Raw genomic sequence first — 18,792 nt, forward strand, 5'->3', positions numbered from 1 at the left:
CTAAAAGTAGGGAATAGAGTTCAGTAACCTAAAATTCACACGTCTGTAACCATGGTAACACTTGTTGGTTCCACACACGACTAACCTCGAGGATTTCGTCATCAGTCAGCAGCCCTGAATGATTGGCGCATGCGCTTAAGCTGGGAATCTATGAGCACATGTACAGAATTTGACTGACGTGATCTGAGTTGTGCGGAGTGAGTGTTTATTTACCAGACAAATAGTGTGCTTGTTAGTCACGTGAGTTGTGAGAGTCATTAAATTTCTGTTGCCGGCTCAACTGACTTTTGAGAGCACTTTTAAGACGGTGTTCTAGTTGATATCTTAGGCCCGGTTCAGACGCCGTACTTTTCATATCATGAGCCGAACTCAATTCGAATTTGGACCGACCCGAATTGACAAAAGTAAGCCTTTTGATTCAGACACCGTACTTTTTGGCCGTTCCGAGGCCGTTCCTAATACAGTTCCAATAAAACCAGACAAAATACATTATAATAATTTATGAATTAGGATCGGCACATGAAAAGTACCGCGTCTGAATCAAAGTCGTTCCAAAGGCGTTCTACAGGCGAAATTCTCGGCAAGCCAGGCGGGAAGAACGGGTGAGCCGTTCCAAATTGAAATAGCCGTTCTAATTTGATTCAGACGCCGATCTTTTCATGTACTTAATTCAGGGAATTAGGTTCGGCTCATGAAAAGATCGGCGTCTGAACCGGGCTTTACAGTACAAATTTGAATTCGATGTTGAATTTAAAGATTCGATTTATAGCCGAAAAAGATTTTAGTTTAATCAAGAGCAGAAATATCTCAGAAAATCTTGGAGTTATGTTCGTTACTCTTTGAAAAGCTCTGATTTTGGACGTTTTCGTTGATCGTTTTCGTCGGGTAATTTGAAATCATGTAATTGAACTGAAGCAAAAATTAATGTTAAATTTGCCTGCTCTTAGCCAATCAGAACAGTATAATTTTCAGTCATATTCAGTTATTAGAATCAAAAACACCTGCTCTCAAAAGCCAATGATTTGACTTTTGAATTATAATGTGCATAAATTTGTCGAATCTGAAGGCGACAATAAGTTGTGCTCAGGGTTATTCAGTATCGGTAAAGAATAATTAATTGAATGGATTAAAAAGGTTATGACAAACGAATGTCAAAATTAGCAAGCAATTAGCCAAGATACGTGTAATTCTCGAATAGACTTCAAGATAAGAAGTCACATTTTAAATACTCATTAATTAATTATTTGATTTCAAGTTATTTGTTAAATGTTAATGTTAACAAATCACGTCAAATTATCAATGTTAGTAATCATTCATTCATTAATATGTCATCATATATTGAATAAAAAAATTAGAGATAAAAATGTAATTGATCAATGTAAAACGAATTATATTTCAAGCCAGCTACAACATACAAGTAGCGCATATGTAACTACAAGCCGCTAGCTGGAAAAGAGAGCTGTGGGCAATGTGGTGAAAGAGAATTTTCCCTGAAGCTATCTCCATCATTGCTCGTGGCACGCACGGGAAGCTATCGTTGGTAATTTTGTAATTTAACATTGTAGTGCAGCTATAAATCAAGGCCAGGAACTCACTTTTTATATGTTAAATTTCATGATTTGCGTCAATATTTTCTCACCTGCCACCTTCTCTTGGCCAAAAACTGTTTTAGTTTTTTGGTGTCAATTTTAACCGCGTTAGCTGATGCACTTCTCTGCAAAGAAAAGAACAAAACAAATCAACCAACCACCAACGATCACCAATCCAGCAGGTAAACAAGCAAACCAACCCATACACTTTGACATGTTTGAAAGGGCTAACAATTCAATTCAATTCGTTACCTTCATCCACTCGTGTTCTAGACTTTGTTTAACTGTGTTTCGTTTCCTGTAGTTTAAAGAAAATACACAAAACTCGTATCAATGAATATTAATTCAACTTTAAAGATTAATGTTTTAAATTGTGCAATCCGTTTCGATTTAATTTTATCACCACCAGCAATTTTCCAATGTTTCGATGCAGAGTAACACAGAGGAAGTGGGTCTTATATTACATCTGTAGTCAATGATGATGGCGATAATTTAAACATCCTGAATCGGAAAATTAGTTCTTTAAACTTGCAATGCCAACACTCTTGCTTTTGAAGCATTAGTGCAATGTTTGTGTACCCCTACACATACCTGGCGTTTTTCACCAATAACTGAGCGATGAAGTCTTTAGCCTGGTCTGAGATGACGTCAAAGCTTTCGTCCTCAAAGTCCCATTCAACGGCTGTGACGTTGGCAAGTGTCTCATTGTCGTTATCTCCCAACAGTGGCGATAAACCACTAAGACTAAACATTGAGAATTTGAGAGCGCAATTAGCGTAAGTGGTTATTATAAAAACGAGTAATTTATGTATGCTGTTAAATAACGTCGATAAGCAAGTTTTGGGTTCGAGCACATCTCGTAGAATAAAATGAGCCCACGGTTTTTGCCCAAGGCGTTGCCAAGCAATGCGACTGTCTTAATCCACCATGTTCACTTGAAAAAGAAACTTGGCGTTACCGCTGGCACTGTTTCTTTTTTTTAAAGTGGAAGTTACAATTTGGAGATTCATCAAGAGTTTCTGAGAAAAAAATTATCAAATACAGCACTTGTTTTTTCACCAAAAGTTAGATACTTACAGAATATAAGCTATGACTCCAACGCTCCTAAAAGGAAAAAAAATGCAATTTTAGTTACGTAAAGTCAAGTTGAAAACGTTTAACAAATATGCTCGTGTTTTTTTTAACCTGTCGTTTAGATTCCGGATTCTGAATGCATTTTTATATAAGCGCATTTAAATCTACACATTAGTTATTTGTATTGTGCAAGTAACGGAAGACGCGGTAACCAAATGGTTAGCCCACTGGACTCAGGATCGTGCAGTCCGGGTTCAAGCCCTGGCCGGGTCACTATGTTGTTTTCTTGGGGAAGACACTTTACCCTTATAGTGCCTGTCTCCACTCAGGTGTATAAATAGGTAACGGCAAATTTACTGCTGGGAGTAACCCTGCGATGGACAGGCTTCCAATCCAGGGAGAAGTAGAAACGCGTCGCTTCACAGTCATGCTATGGAAACTGATGGACCTCTAGGCTCAAACGCACACTTTACATTACCTTACCATACTGTGCTAGTAACCCGTATGGATTGTGCATCTTAATATTCAATTAAATATATCTTAAACAACATGTTTTTTTTTTACTAATACCCGTTGTTTCCAAATTTTCTTAAAAAAAATAATAATTTGAACATCGTTTTAAGTTTTTCAGTACACCTGTCACAATTCCTTTTGTACGTGGCCTCTGATCCAAACTAGGCACTTTTTTCAAGCTAAGCTTGACTTTGTCGCTTTACTTGCTTTAGAAACTGCTTACCGGACTAAAGTTCGCTTCGCTCGCTTAAGAGACCTATGAGAAGTTGACTTGGAGCAATACTTAAGCTAAGCATACCCTCGTTATAACTGTTAAACTTTTAATTGTTCAGGTAGTCCCATTTATTACTTAACCTAGCCTCTAATAACTCCAGTATTTCAGTCTACATACCACATATCTGTAGCCAACGAGATGGTCTCAAAATTCACTGCTTCTGGAGCTGCGAGAAAATAAAACAATCCATATTTAATTTTCCGCTGGACATGTTAAATCTCGTTCTCCGAGGGTTAATATGTATTCAAAATCCATTCCCAAAGTCGTGACATTGTTTTTGTATTTCAAAACGAAAGAAAAGTTGTAAACAGCGAAAAGAAGACCTGCGAGGAACATTCTGGGGTGAACATACCCATAAACTCAGGGGTCCCTTTAAGTGCCTTCATTCGAACCCCCTGAACGAGCTCCTGCGCCAGGCCAAAGTCAATCAGTTTAATATCCCAGCTATCCTTGCTGACGCACACAATGTTCTCAGGCTGGTGACAGAAAAAAAGAGACAAAATAAAAAGAGACTGTTAAAACCACTTATCTCCTGAATGACGAGTACAGGTGTATAATTGGGTATCGGCAAATTGTTAGGGAGCCTAGCGAAAATGCTGAAGAGGGCAAGGAAGACGCCTGCGCGATGGACTAGCACTGATTCTATTGCAGACTAAGTTACAATTCATTTTCTTCTTCCAGTCTTGGTGATTTCATAAAACAGTACTGAACTCAGGACGTTAGGCTGACCAGCGTGGACTCAAAGACAGACTTTACCCTTAACCAGACTGGATAAGATCAAGTTCACTTATAAAATATAGCTGCGTCCTGGGCTAGCCACGAACTATGTAATCTGTCACAAGTAACTGTCAACTTCCATTATTAATTTAAACTCTTGATTTTGTGCGGTTGAGAATCTTTGTTTGGTATAAGGCGAGATTGCTGTCAACATATTGTTTGCAAAAGGAACTTTGAGCGAGATGCTTAACGAGTTTGCTAAGCAGGTCAAGCTATGGTCTCTGAAGATTCTCTTGGCCGGGACTTACGCTGCGTCATACTAGTCACAAAATATTTAATTTGTCACAAATAACTGCCAAATTCAAAAAGAGAAACTTCGGCTCCCCACCTCCGGCCTAAGCAGGGGCAGATACAAATATCGAAGTGCCCCTTCCCCTTCTCCCTTCATGGGATGTCGGGATGGGGCGGGAGGGAGTTTGTCAGAGTATAGTAAACAGCTTGTTACAAGGATAGTTTGTTGAAAGGATTTAGTTACCTTCAGATCCAGATGCACAATGTTCTTCATGTGCATGTATTGCAGACCCTGTAGCAGTTGGTACATGTAAAACGAAGCTTCTTTTTCTGTCAAGCAATCAGCATCCGCTACTCGTTCAAATAACTCTCCTCCAGACACACTGCAAATGAGGTAAAAATTTAGTTAACGTTATAATTCTAAAGATCAATTACAGTCCTCTTCTTTTAGTATGAAAAAGTAAATTACGTTAGGCCAAATTGAGTATTAGAAAAATATTCTTTTCAAACTCAAATTCGAAGCCAGGGGCAAAACGAATACAAACTTGTTCTCTCGTGTGTTTTGCAAATTTCTAAAAAAGAAGCAAAGTATCATATTGTTAAGTAGCACAGTATAGGCCTCAGGCTAATTTAGATGTCACGACTTTTGCTTGCAACGGTCACGGGCGTACCTACTGAATTAGACGAATTGCTTCCTCTAAGAACCCGTCTACACTAATTCCGTTTTTTGTTGATGCGTTTCATCAATGCGTTTTCGCTTATCGTCCACACTACATCGATCAAAAACGCTCATCGTTTGTATTGAAAATGCATACATTTGAAAACGCTGTTGCAGAGAAGAAAACCATCCTACATGAGGATATTAATGCTGTAAAGTGTAAAAAAAAACTCTAAATGATCTAATCTGTTGCACCTTATCAAACACATTGTGGGCGTAGCGTCTTTTTGTCGCATGCGCACATTAGCTGCTGTTGTTGTTGTTTTTTCGTGGTGTCAGCATTTTTAGTGCGTTTAAGTTTGGGCGAGAACATACAGGGGAAAGTTTCGATCATTGTTGTGTGGACGATAGGCAAAAAAGAATCGATGAAAACGCATAAGTGTGAACAGGGCAAAATCGTCCTATAATATTTCTACCTGGCGTTCTTAAAATACTTGCACGTGTCTCTTATACTTACAACTCCATGATCATAACGATATTCCTAGACATGTCAAATGCATCTACCAATCCCACAAGCCTCTTGTGGTGTAGCTGGTTCATGATGTTGATTTCGCGCATGATGTCTTCACGTGAAGAACCGCTGCCACTGGAGCTGAGCCTGATGTGCTTAGCAGCAAACACCGTCTGTGATGTGCGTTCTGTTACTTTCTTTACCACACCAAACTTTCCCCTGTTAGTGAGGAATCACATATCAATGCAATTTTTAAGTATTTGTTTCGGTGCTTATTCACATTGGCCCTGAAAAGCCCCTATCGGGGAGTGGTCAATTAATTATTTATTTTAAGATAAGACAAGATGAACTCACGTTTCTTTCAGTAGCAATGGCGAAAGTTTAACAGACTATAAATTCCCTTTCTCAATCAAGTTAAAACCAATATATTATACCAATATATTCTTTAAATTAAAGATTTCGTCTTCAACTGACAGAATATATCTAATGTGCTCAAATTCGTCGATTTCTATGTATAATATCAATATAGCATCTTACTTTCCGATTTCTTCATGAACATCAAAGCTCTCCTCAAGACGAGACTTTTTGAGTGTCACAGGTGGCCTGGGTTCCAGTTCCAAGTCCTTTTCCGATTCTAAAATAAAATGAAGCAGAAATACATTGTAACATATGACTCTACCTTGTCATCCAGACGACAACTGAGGTGAAAAACCTGAGTAAACGTTCGGTCAAAATACGACTGAGATTCTAGTTGATAAAATTTCATGCTGATGACGTAGTGCTACAGTCTTGGTTGTTCTTTACACGCGAAATTCAAAACCGAGCCACAACAAATCATTATGAATTTTTTCTTTCCAGATCTCAGACATCACTTTCGAGTAGAGAAAGACTGAAGCCCCTAAAGAGAAATATCTAAAAATGGTTTTATTCGTTTTTTATTTTTATTTTATTTCTGTTTTAAATGACAACTTCAAATTCACCTATGTGTTGTTGCAGAAAGTATACATATCACCCCCATGAAAGGTTTAAATTACTTTTGTTATCCTCTCCCCTCTAGAAGTTCTAATTTAGTTTTTTGCCCCCCCTCGGAATTTCCAATGACCTACTTTTGGCTGAAAATAGATATTTGCTGAAACCACACAATGACTCAAAAGTTTAAGAGACAAATGACACACGGACAACAATTTCAAGATCGGATGAGAAAAGACAATAGAAATGAATCGACATTTTAAACGACTGACATCTTAAAGACTTTAAACGTTAACTGAAAACTGACAATATAAGGCCAACATTGTAACTGTCAACTACATGATTTCTTACCCCCCATTCAGACAGTGTGTGTTTTAACTGAAAAACAATGGTAGGAAGTAAATAAAACATTTCCAAGGCAAGCTAAAAAATCCGGGAATAATAGCATGTTATGTCGCAATTCCATTGTTGGCGTCTTTCTAAAAACTATGATGAATAAAATTTAAACTTTTGTCAAAAGAACCCGCAGTACCATACAGTTTCCATTGTCTTCTACAAAAGTTAAATTAGGCATGTGATCAAAAACAGCGAGACATCCTGCAAAGCTTAACTGCCTCGTTGGGTTTTTTGTGAATGAAATAACAAAACAATGGTATACCTGATGTGAAAATCTCATCTCTGACACTGCTGTAAGCGGGATCCTAAGAAATGAAGAACAACATATACTAATGGAAAAGCAAAATTTCAAAGCCGTTGATCACGACCATGTTACTCAGTTGGAGAGGAGGAAACGTTTCTAACCATTCACAGTTGCTTTTAATAAGCAAAAGTGACCATAGTTCTTACCAGAAAGATTACTAAAGTCATCGCTAATTAAAGCTTTGTTTAACATTCAGTTTCTTTTTTAGAAAGATCAATTAAGCTTGACTACATTACATAACAAGGCGTCTATTTGTAATAGTTTCAAAGAACCGATCAAGATTTGTAGCATTTCATTTTTCTCTAAAATATAAATACAGTAGAAGACCCATTTCTCGAGCCTCCAAGAAAAATGAGAATTGGCTCGAAAAATCGGCAATAAAAATCGCAGTGTTCAACTGAGTGAAGCAAATCAGCAAATCCAAGGGATACAACTTTGGTTCGAGATATAGGAAGGCTCGAGTAATCAATGGTTCGAAAAGTCGTTTATTTTTCGTCTTGCATGCGCTCCGCGCTTTGCCTCTCTTAAACTCCTGTAATGCAGCTAGACTCTACGAACTCCACATTTGGGGACACATGACTTGCTAATCAATAAGCTAATCACGAAGGTGAAATTGTCTTTTAAGACGATATATGAATTTTGATCGACCGGTATCATGTAAAATTTAGAGACGCCAGCAAAGAAGGAGAATTTATTATTTGACAAAGAGTGCTGCATGTTTCAGTTATTACCGTCAAGACCATAACTCACATTCCTTAGAAAATGGAAGTAATAAAAATGCGAGTATCCTAAGTGAAATAACAATAAGCTTAGATGACCCCGGCATAAGATTATAAATGGAGCACTTAATGCGAATTAAGCACGATACTTGGTCAATATCACATCTAAAGTTGATACTTAACGCGTTACTTTATTGGTTAGAAATGTACATGTACGAAGCTAAACGGAAAATGGTAAAAAAAACTAGCAGGTAGCAATGGTCGTGATCTAAGTTTTCAAAAGCGATGAATTCTTGTTTTGACACAGTGGATTTGAACCGTGCAGCTTAAATTTGTTGTGATAGCTCAGTAGTCGTGAAACTGTCGAAATTACCATTTCGCTGCCTCATCGACACAATATTGGCGAGGAGCACGAAAATAACGTTAAGAAACAATTTCATACCTGGTAAAATCACATAAATAAACGCCGAGATTACCCGACCTTCACTAACGTACTAACCTCAAAGATGGTATTCAAATGCTCAAAAAACCTGTCCATGTTTTCGTCGCTAACTACAAGACCATGTACAACCCATGGTTGAAACAAAACTGGCCATTTTCTGACGTCGCCGAAAGTTCGTCATTTAAAACAGATTTAACAGCTCTACCGAGATTCGACCAGTTGATGTTGGACCACATTTTTCCCACGTTGCCGGAGAGAAATCGAGCTGTTTAGTTTAGAGGTTGGCGCTTAGCTGCTTTCAAACAACACAAAAGCAATACATGCTTGAATGAGTGCATTATTGTGGAATGTACAATTTTTGCTTGAGAACAAAGGCGTACTAGCGCGCAATTGAAAAGTTAATTCAATAAATATTTTTTATTACACTTGAAAACCTGTGAATTTATTTGAATGCCGTTAATTTCTCCAAGTATTTTGTAAAATCGATCGAGCTTTCCACGAAAACAACAATAAGAATATAAAATGTGTCCTCATGATTTTGGTGTTTATGCCCTACAGGACGTTAGGAAACGTTATTGATACACCTTTCCGCTCATAACCTCAAAAAGTGTCCTTAAACAATAACCTGGAAGTGTGAAAATTCTCGCAATAAATAATTTTATGAGCATTATAAAACCTAAAAACACATTTTCAAAAACAGACGTCGTGCGATCTGTTTAGAATTGCCAGCTGATCACGTAAGCAAATCACACTTAATAAGTTAACTATGTGACCCGCTAATGTTTGTGGATTTTTGCGTTTAAGAATATTGTCATGGCCTCTTGGCCTTGTTCATTATGCAAGGAAGGAATGATACACACATGACGCATCAAAAATGAATGTAATGACGAATAATAAAAGTATGTCAAACTTGTTGATTTTCGACATAATCATTCTTAAAACTTTTCCCTGCAAATTAATGCACTGAAAGCCGGTCTTACTTTTATTGAAAGCTTCAAACAAAAATGATATAGGTTTCATAACACTTTCAGAATTATTCCCTTTTCTGATATGCCGAAGGTTAGTTGAAGTACGCCTCACCATATTTGGCGATGACCAGTTCCGTATGACGTCACGTCATCAACAATCAGTGAATAACTTCACGACTGTGCAATGTCAGAAGAGTAACAAACGTAAATTAAGGCAAATTTCTCTCATAGAACGATAAAGAGTTTATTTTCGCATAATATCAAGAAGTACGGAGATCTCGGTTTACGTTATCACCTTACCGCTCCGGTCAACGCACGGAATACTGGACCGCGTAGCGACAGTTGTTCTGTCTACCGCGGCCGCCCCAAGCTTTCATGCGCCCCTCACATTACCGGAAAGAAACCAACTACTACGTTGGCTAACGGAATAGACTCCAAAAGACAGCCAATTTCAACCCTAGCTCAAAGAAACACTTCTCCATACCAACTGCCAGGGCATGTGTTTCTTTATTTTTGTTGCCTGTCGTTAAAAATCACTCATGGGATAGCCTTTTCAACGAAAACCTCTGATATCGGAGAAAATTGTCGATAAACTATTGCTTATTAAATGTCAGCCCGAATTTTTCGTGTATCTTAAGTAGAGATGGGACTGGGATTAAGGGGGGGGGGATGGAGTGGGTTTTGTTGTTCAATATAGAATTCACTTATTACCGTAACTTGACCATTTGACATTTGAAGCCGTAGCTACAGAGTTCTCGATGGTTCCCAAAAGTAAACCATGAAATCATGCATGCGAGGTGCAACGAAACGGCGTTACTCGCTTTAAGTGCTGAGATGCGTCATCTCTTAACACATAACTATAGGAACAAAATACACAAATAGATAAATACGGTGCGATAAAACGTTGCCTGCGAACGTAGAAGGATTTCCGACTGCTGTTTTACGCCAGCTGAAAAATACTGGCTTGAAGTGCTGAGATGCGTCATCACTTGAAAACATGACTTATCACATAATTTAGGAGTAAATAAATTAATGAGTGCAAGCGCGGTGAGATGAAACGGCGATTACGTAAAGCGATTAGATGCGTCATGGTATGCAAAACGTAACTTATCAAACAGCTAGTTACAAATTGAGATAAATCAGAAACAAGCTTATTAATTATAAAAATTAATTATTCAATCAATTAAATTTAGTCGTCAATTATATAATGAAACAGTTACACAAACCAAACAATCGATCACCTTTTGATATTTGGCATTAACTATGTTGAATCTTATTACAAATATTATTTAAGTTGTTGTGTGAGCTTTGGTGGTCCTTGAGAATGTTTGTACATAACTTATGGACTTTGCATCTATCAGATTATCCAAGAAAACACTGAGAATCGATAATAGAGTAGTTAAGTAAAAGTTTTTCTTGGATCTTTTGCACTGATTAAGAAAAATCTCCATCTGTAAAAATTTCGCTTTTCAAAAACATTAAGTTAATATTGTTAATATATGACTGATGGCTTTTTCACATACCTTTTCTTTGCTTCCCATTTTCTTTTCGTCTTGTTTATCTTCTTGCTCAACCCTGTTGCGTTTTTCTTTGCTGTTTTCAAATTCTTTCACAAGAGCTAATGCATCTTCTTTCTCCTGTAAACACTTTTCTTGTTCAATTTGTAGCGCAATATGTCTTTGTTGTAATTTATTCAGGTCGTCCTTTGCGTAGCCCAGCCGTATTTTCAAATCCTCATTCTCTTCACTCAGTTTCTTACTTTGGCTATGCAGAGTTTCGATCTGTTTGTTTAATTCCTCGGTTTCACTTTGTAATTGTAATGCAATGAGCACTGTTGCCTTATCTCTCTCCTCGATCGCTTCGTCCCTTGCTCTGACTGCCTCGCTGTATAACTGCTCCAAGCGAGTGTAACGCTGTTGTAAATCTTCTAATTCGCTGAGTCCTTAAGTGGATTACAAACCAAACAAAACAATATAAGACGTACAGGAAACCGCATTAAACGTATTTGCTAAAACAAGCATGTTTGACCCTTGAGAGCGGGAATAATATATTTTCTTATTGTTTATCATTTATAATACCAATTCTGAAAATTTAGTGGCACAGCAGTTTTCTGCACTATTAATTAAGAAGCGAAACCAGCATATTTTTTCTTCAAATACTAGCATAAAAGCGAAAGGATGGTTGACCTTATGCATTCTACAGGGTTCTAGACAACCATACAGACATTCTGCGGTGGCTAGCTGGCAGCGGTTTCAAGCACGTTCCAGGTTTCCATAGCAACAGTGTAAACGGTTGAAAACCCCCTTAATTCTAACTAAGTGCTAATAAATTATCACTCAAAAAGAGTTGGATGGTCACCATTTTTATTACCGAATTGTGATCAGCATGTGAAGATATGGAAGGGTTTCAGGGCCACTTATAATTTTCGAAAATTGTGTGAAAAGTGCGCTGGAAACCGCTATATGCCATCTAAGTAGATTGGGTCACAATTCGATTTAACCCATCAATGAAAGTGTGGAGAATAACCCTTGTATAGTTAACGTATTACTATCGAATGACACTATTTCTAGCAGGACAGACCAAGCATTAATCAGACGATCCGAGTATGTCTTCTTCCTCGTTTCCGTTCCTCCTCTGACGGTCAAACAAAGGCACGCCAAGCGAGACTTATGCTGGATTTCCACTGACGCGTATTTTTTTAAGTGCGTTTGCGTGCGTGAAAAATGTATGAACGACTTGCGTACGCGTTCAGTAGAAATCCACCTTTATACAGAACGTAAACAGCGCCAGTATTCTCCTTTTCGTTCTGAAGTTTGGCTGCATGGTTCAGAAATTTGGGTCTACCCTTTTTTAGTTTTAAGTGCTTTGTTCAGTTTTTGAGGGGTTTTTAGCTAGTTACTTTGTTTTTACAAGTTTTGGGTGCTCCGTTTTGGAGCTTTAAATGCTTCTGTCTGATTTTCGAGTTTAAAACTTATCGCCATTTCATCCGACCACCTACACCTCTTTTCAGCGGCCAACAACACAGTTAAAATTCCAAAGTGACCCAGAATTAATTTCTCCACACAATATCAAAACCCTGTCACGCCAACAGTGATGCGAATAAGGAAAATCGTTAACTGAGGATAACATCAAGTCCAGGGCAGCAAAAGGACGTTTCGACCGAAAGGCCTGTAATCATTAATGTGTACATGGCGGGAGTTTTCCTTAGTAACCAACAAAACCTCAAACTTTTCTTGTATTTGAAATCAATGCATGTTGTTTACGGAGAGATAAGATATCGTTTTGTGAAACAAAACAGTTACGGAGTTAAGAGCTACTCGAAAATTTGGGTCACAAGATTTTGTTGCCAAAAATTTTTGCGACTTCTAAAATAATTCAGTTGAAAAATCCGGGGAAATCAAGTATGTTTACACCCGACATCCCTTTAAAAGGCCCTAAAAGATATTGGAAAACAGGAAAATGTAATTATAAGCATTTTGCCTAAATTTTCTTGTTGGGTGCACTCGATAATATCAATAACTGCTCAACTAGGAGATATTATGTCTTGATTTATCACACACTGATTCTTAGAACTGACAATAAAAGAAATGTATGGAATCAGTCTGTAGGGAGAAATAACATTTCGAGCCTCAGAAGAATTAAAAGTGTTAAATTTTGAAGTATTGCGTAGTTCAATTAAAATAGTTTTGATATAACTGAATTTATATCCAACTAAACAACACTTGTGCAATGCACTTGAACTTACATGAAAGCTAAAACATTAGATATTTGCCACTAAAACTGTGAACTTATCAAGGCAAACAAATTTGATAGCGTGCGAGCATTAACGAAATACTGCCACAACGAGTACAGACCTCGGGGGTTTTTCAACAATTTGCATCAGTTATAAGCTTTTCTTCTCAATTCTTACCTTTCCCTGTTTTGAACTTTTCCTAAGTTTCTCCAAGATGTTAGAACTACTGTCAATCAATTGAAAGCCAAACGTTGGTCCTGAATGCTGAATTCCATTGATTTAATTCCATTTAACTTGTTATTTTTGTTAAACGCAACAAAAGCGAGCTACACGGAAATAACAAAGGAAAAGAATTCGCATTTTATAGGGCATTGTTTCCCTTTTGTTCTGCGCATGGACAAGCATTAAACGAAAATAACAAATAAGTGTAGGTATTTCTAAAATGCGGCTGTGGTATATTTACGTGTTTCAAAGGCACGCCGTGCCACAAGAATTTTTGTGTCGCAATGACCTTACAGGAAATCAATTTTAATACAAAAGATGATCTTTCTAGCTCATCGTTTGCAAATACATTGACTAGCGTAATCGGCTAAGAACGGATAAATAATGTTTATTGATTCATAACGATGTTTTTATACATGATCAAAAATGTCGCTTTAAAATTAACCAATGAAGATTTTTCCCTCCTACTAGAATTGTTAATTTCGATGCAAAGATGTGGTTGTTTTCTTTGAATTACATGTCGTTCACAAAGAAATAAATGCATGTTTATTTAAACTTTTGATAAAATTAGACCCATCTCATTTTCTATAGAAAGCAGTTGTTGCTGTTCTCATATACTGAACAATATATACAATTTCCGTTGTTATATTGAGGCATTTTCGAAGTGCAAGCCAATAATCAAAACAGCTTTGTGTCAGTAACGGCCGAGTGAAACTCACTTTAATATATGGATCGCAGTAATGTTATTGATTTGAAGCAAAAGAACAACAAGATTTGAACTGTACAAACAAAACAAGATGCTCTTGAAACGCTGGAATATTCCGTTCTAACTCAGTTGCAGTAAACACGAAGGGCTTTTCCGGCAAAAATTGTAGAAGCGAGCAAAATGTTTTGAAGTTCAAAAGCAAAAATCGACGAGTTCGCGTTTGATTTAACGTAAACTCCAAATGCACAAAGCTACCTGCTTACACTGACAAGTTTGAAGAGGTGAATGAATTATTATACCCATACAAAACACATCGTCATAAATTCTACGTAAAGATCGTATCTTATCATAAAAGTATCGAGCTATATTATACCTAGTAAAAGTTTGGGTGTCGATCGTTCATAGAACTTACCTCAAGTTGCAGAGTACGCTCGGTGTGCTTTGCTATTTCGATCGAATAACTAATTGAGCAGGGATCTTTTTGTTCTCAAGATTAGCACGAAATCTTGAATGCGGTGTCGCATCGAATAAAGAGCCGATATTGGAGCCTCGGAGCAAACAATAAGCTGGTGGTCTCGGTAATTAGCCAAAAGGAATGCAGCTTTTGTTCGCTGTTGCGTCGACGCGGGAACGCTCCGATGAACGTCGTCGGTTAAGAACGAAGGCAAGAAAGAAACAGTAGCAGAACAGTATGGGGCTGTCTACGGCGGTAAAAACGCGCTATTTCACGTCCTAGTGAGTTATAGTTGTGAAAAACAAGAATCGTTTGTGTGAATTGATTTAATGACGACCTGAAGCAAACTCCTGTGGCGGGTTCGTAGTGTTTCAGAAAAACGCACACTGACAATTTCTTAAACAGGGCTCGCGTAAACTCGAGGAAAAATTTAGATCTTTTAATTAATGTTAATCAAACTTTTCTGTGAGTTAATACGAAGCACGAGCACGTTTATAAGGGAAATACGGCCTGGTATTAACTGGGCCTAGCTAACGCACATTTTATGGTAGTCATATTGGCTGGTCTGAAAGCCCAATTACAAGATGTAACCTAAGTGACAACTCCAGATTATCTCTCGTGTCATGAAAATAAAGAGTAATCAATCCTCCAAGGTAACGGCGCTTAAAATAGCATCACTTACCCATTATTGTCTTGAATAGTCCCTTGAGGTTGGCTTTAAGGATTGTTTTAAAAATATGGATGCTGCATCTCGTTCCGACAAAAAGCTGCAACTTTAGGAATTCGTTGCCGTCGTTTCCAACCTTCAAGCACGATAAAGCTCATTGTAATTCTTTGCTAGACGAAGCTCGATTGTGGCCATGTTTGTCAGTCCAATTTCCTCACGGGATGAGAATTGATTTCATCTTTTAGTTTTCGTTCGAAACAATTACTAATTAACACATGCGGTTGCTATAGACGGCGCTTTGCTAACGAAACACTTTGATTCCTGCGCAGTGTGATGTTATATCACATGCAAAAATTGCCACCTTGTGAGAAATGTTTAAAATGCAGACATCTACTATGCATATATTCGAAAACATAAGCCGTTTGTGTACATAGCTCTGTGCAAATGTCAACTATACAGTTCAAATCCATTCACGACTGAAGGTTGTACATTATTATGGAAATAAAGCTAGACCACCGCGCCTGTTTTTGTAAGACTCGAACAAAGACCACATACTGACAGTTTGAAAAGCTACCCAAAAGAGACCTATCAACAACACGAGGACTCTGATATGTCGATTTCGATTTGTAAGTGCCCTTGTTGTGTAAAAATTGTTTGTAGTTCTTTTCTTTTCTTTAAGTCGGGGTTGATTAAAAGTTTCCTAAGTACGTTTATCTTTGTCTGGCCCACTCCAACCGACCCTCGAAATCCATTGTTTTGGCTTGTGTCTTTCGTAAGAGCCTTGCATGTACTTGATTCGTATAAATAAATAATTTGTCTAGCAATATATAAACTGCAAGACGGTATCTCTTGCGAAATAAAACAAACTGTGTCAAACAACTTGACTGCGTAACCATGTTAGCAGATGAGCCCGCGGTACTCTTCAATAGCAGGAGACATAATCAAGTTTCCGGGTATGGCTCCTGGCATTAGAGAGATAAAGCGTGACATTTACTTTTCCCGCGAACGTCAAAAATTCAACTTCTACCGTCTGCCGTTTGGCGTTCGTACACGGAAATAAGTAGTTTTGTGTTTGTCATGAATGTGGGATTCTTTCCCTATTTTTATAAGGGAGAAATTTAAGATTTCGCTAAAAAGGTATGAAAGGTAAGCTCGCGTTAGCCGTTTGCCGCATATAGGCCTTTCTCGATTATGCTAGCATTTGTTTCGGCATTTTTTGGGAAAACGAGCATTTTTTTCGTTTTTTCTTCAAAAAAGAATTGCTAGCATTTTCTGTCACTTTTCATGACTGTGATCCAAATTTTCAGCACTCAGAACTCAGAAGGATAAATAATCCTTAAGTTTCACAATTTTGATTACATAATTTGATTGTTTTCTGTCTGTTTCGACTGTTTGTGCGTTGTGTTACTTGTGTACTTGTGTTGTGTTACTTGTGTGTGTGTGTTTTTATTTTTTATTTCTTTTTAAAAAAATAAATATTTTTTTTTATTTTTTTTTTTATAAACAAACAATTATTAAGTATCACCTGTTGTTGATATGAGCATATAATGTGAAAGTTTGTACGTTTTGTTTGAAATAAAATAAAGCATTTTTTAGAAATCAAGTGGCATTTTTTAAGGAAATCAGGCATTATTTTAGCATTTTTTTGGCTTTATGCGAGAATTTCTAGTAGCATTAAATGCCAGTTTTACTAGCATAATCGAGAAAGGCCTAGCCGCATAACGTAATGCTTAATCTCTCAAATATTCATTCACCTCCGGCATAAATTATTGAAATTTTACTTAACAGCGGGAATTAGAGCTGATTACGACGCACCATATCGTATACCCTAAATATATCCCTTTCACATTCCTATAGAAGGGATACTGCATATTTTTTCAAAATTTTCCACTGAATAAACCCTTTAGTAAATATTTGAATAAATCGACCGTTGGGTCGAGAGCCTCTCCCCGTATAGTCAGCTATGGGGAATAACCTCCCCCCCCCCCCCCCCCCAGCACAAACCAAATGCCTCAGCTTGAAAATTCCCTCTAACAGGCAACACTTTCAGGATTCGAATAAATACATATAACACATTTCTAAACCTGATTTTAAAGCAAAACAATTAGTAACTTAAATGAAACGATTGGTTTGAAAGTGACAAGTTCGTGGTACATGTATCTACAAGGGGATTTGTTCTCAGGAATACGAGCCAATGAAGCTCTTTTTCGACCGAAGACAGGAGTCCTGTCGAAGACTATAAAGATATTTTTTTAGATATTATTATTATTATTATTTTTAATTTTCTCGTTTAAAAACTGGAAAAACCCATGAAAAATGACGCAAGGTAACCGAGCACGATAGGGCGTTTTGGTTTACCAAAACAATGTCTGGTGTCTCTCCCAAGTGACACACAACTTACAGCCGAGATCCGATTTCGACTGCGAAACTTTACCAGTAAACTACCAGTCACGTTAATCATATCGCAACATATTCTTATTTCTTTGTAAAGGTAATGGCAATTTAAAATCTTTTCTTTTGATCAAAGCAATATGATAACTAAATTTAATTATGTAAAACTTTAGGAGCGACTGACAATTAACAGAATACATGTAATCCGAAATTACACTGGAAAATTATCAAATGTTTGTTGTTTTATGATCCTTATACTCTGTCATGTCATTCTGTATTTTGTATTAGCTTTGCACTGCAAGCGAGAATAAACGAAACGTAAGCTTTGAAATCGGCTTCCTGTCTAGATCTATTCCAAAGCAAAAGGTTGTAGACTCTAGGACAATGGCAGCAATGGCACACGAGCTGAGGTCGACCAAGTTTCATTGCATGTCATGTGTAATTCTCAAAGGTTTGCTCTTTTCTAGCTCCCAATGTAAATTCAGCAAATAAGAATGCCCTTGTAGTTACTCTATAAATACATACCGAAAAGCATGTGACTTTCAAATCCTTTTCCTCGCTAAAATGAAACCATGGAGGATCATGCTTGTGTGCGGGAACTGTGGCTGGACCAGGTTCAAGCTGTTAATGATTAATTGAGTGTATGACAGCGGTGATTTGGAATTGGCCTGGCATGCAATGGGGCGGCGATCACGCGCGAGGCGATTTCGCCCCCACAACAAAGGCTGAGAACCTACTAAGGGTTTTGACTTACGACCCAAAACCTTGTGGGCCAATTATGGAAGAAAAGGCCCAGTAAGCCGAAACGAATTTTGTCTTGAATTCATATACAAAACATGGTGTCGCCGTTCTCGGCACAGGCAGACCACCCTATGTGTTCGTGGTTAATTATTGTTGTTGACATGAGACGAACAAAGGAAATTTTGAAATCTATAAGGGTTACTGAAATAAAGCTCTGGAAATGACATATCATTTCGAAGGCGCTTAAAACGGCCCGCGCAGGCGAAGAAATACAACACATAAGTCGATAAACGTTTCATTAAACTTTATTGAGATATTTAGAGCGAAATGTAGTTAAGATATGTCATTTCCAGAGCTTTATTTCAGTAACCCTTATAGATTTCAAAATTTCCTTTGTTCGTCTCATGTCAACAACAATAATTAACCACGAACACATAGGGTGGTCTGCCTGTG

The 18,792-nt window shown here is 37.5% G+C and overlaps 1 protein-coding gene across 1 annotated transcript in view; it reads right to left on the reverse strand.

Moving 5' to 3' along the window:
* Nucleotides 1-15,554, reverse strand: part of LOC144665182 (uncharacterized) — a 46,264-nt gene extending 30,710 nt beyond the window's left edge. The window contains 12 exon segments of the mRNA XM_078526355.1: nucleotides 1,640-1,714; nucleotides 1,842-1,887; nucleotides 2,181-2,333; nucleotides 2,667-2,693; nucleotides 3,568-3,616; nucleotides 3,803-3,926; nucleotides 4,703-4,841; nucleotides 5,634-5,846; nucleotides 6,165-6,261; nucleotides 7,255-7,297; nucleotides 10,949-11,367; nucleotides 15,223-15,554. Coding sequence (XP_078382481.1) covers nucleotides 1,640-1,714; nucleotides 1,842-1,887; nucleotides 2,181-2,333; nucleotides 2,667-2,693; nucleotides 3,568-3,616; nucleotides 3,803-3,926; nucleotides 4,703-4,841; nucleotides 5,634-5,846; nucleotides 6,165-6,261; nucleotides 7,255-7,297; nucleotides 10,949-11,367; nucleotides 15,223-15,226 — 1,389 coding nt within the window. The 5' untranslated portion in view covers nucleotides 15,227-15,554.
* Nucleotides 15,555-18,792: the final 3,238 nt, after the last annotated feature.

Source organism: Oculina patagonica, chromosome 9, assembly GCF_052425735.1.
Source record: "Oculina patagonica isolate OP01 chromosome 9, crgOcupat, whole genome shotgun sequence".
Classification (NCBI taxonomy): domain Eukaryota; kingdom Metazoa; phylum Cnidaria; class Anthozoa; order Scleractinia; family Oculinidae; genus Oculina; species Oculina patagonica.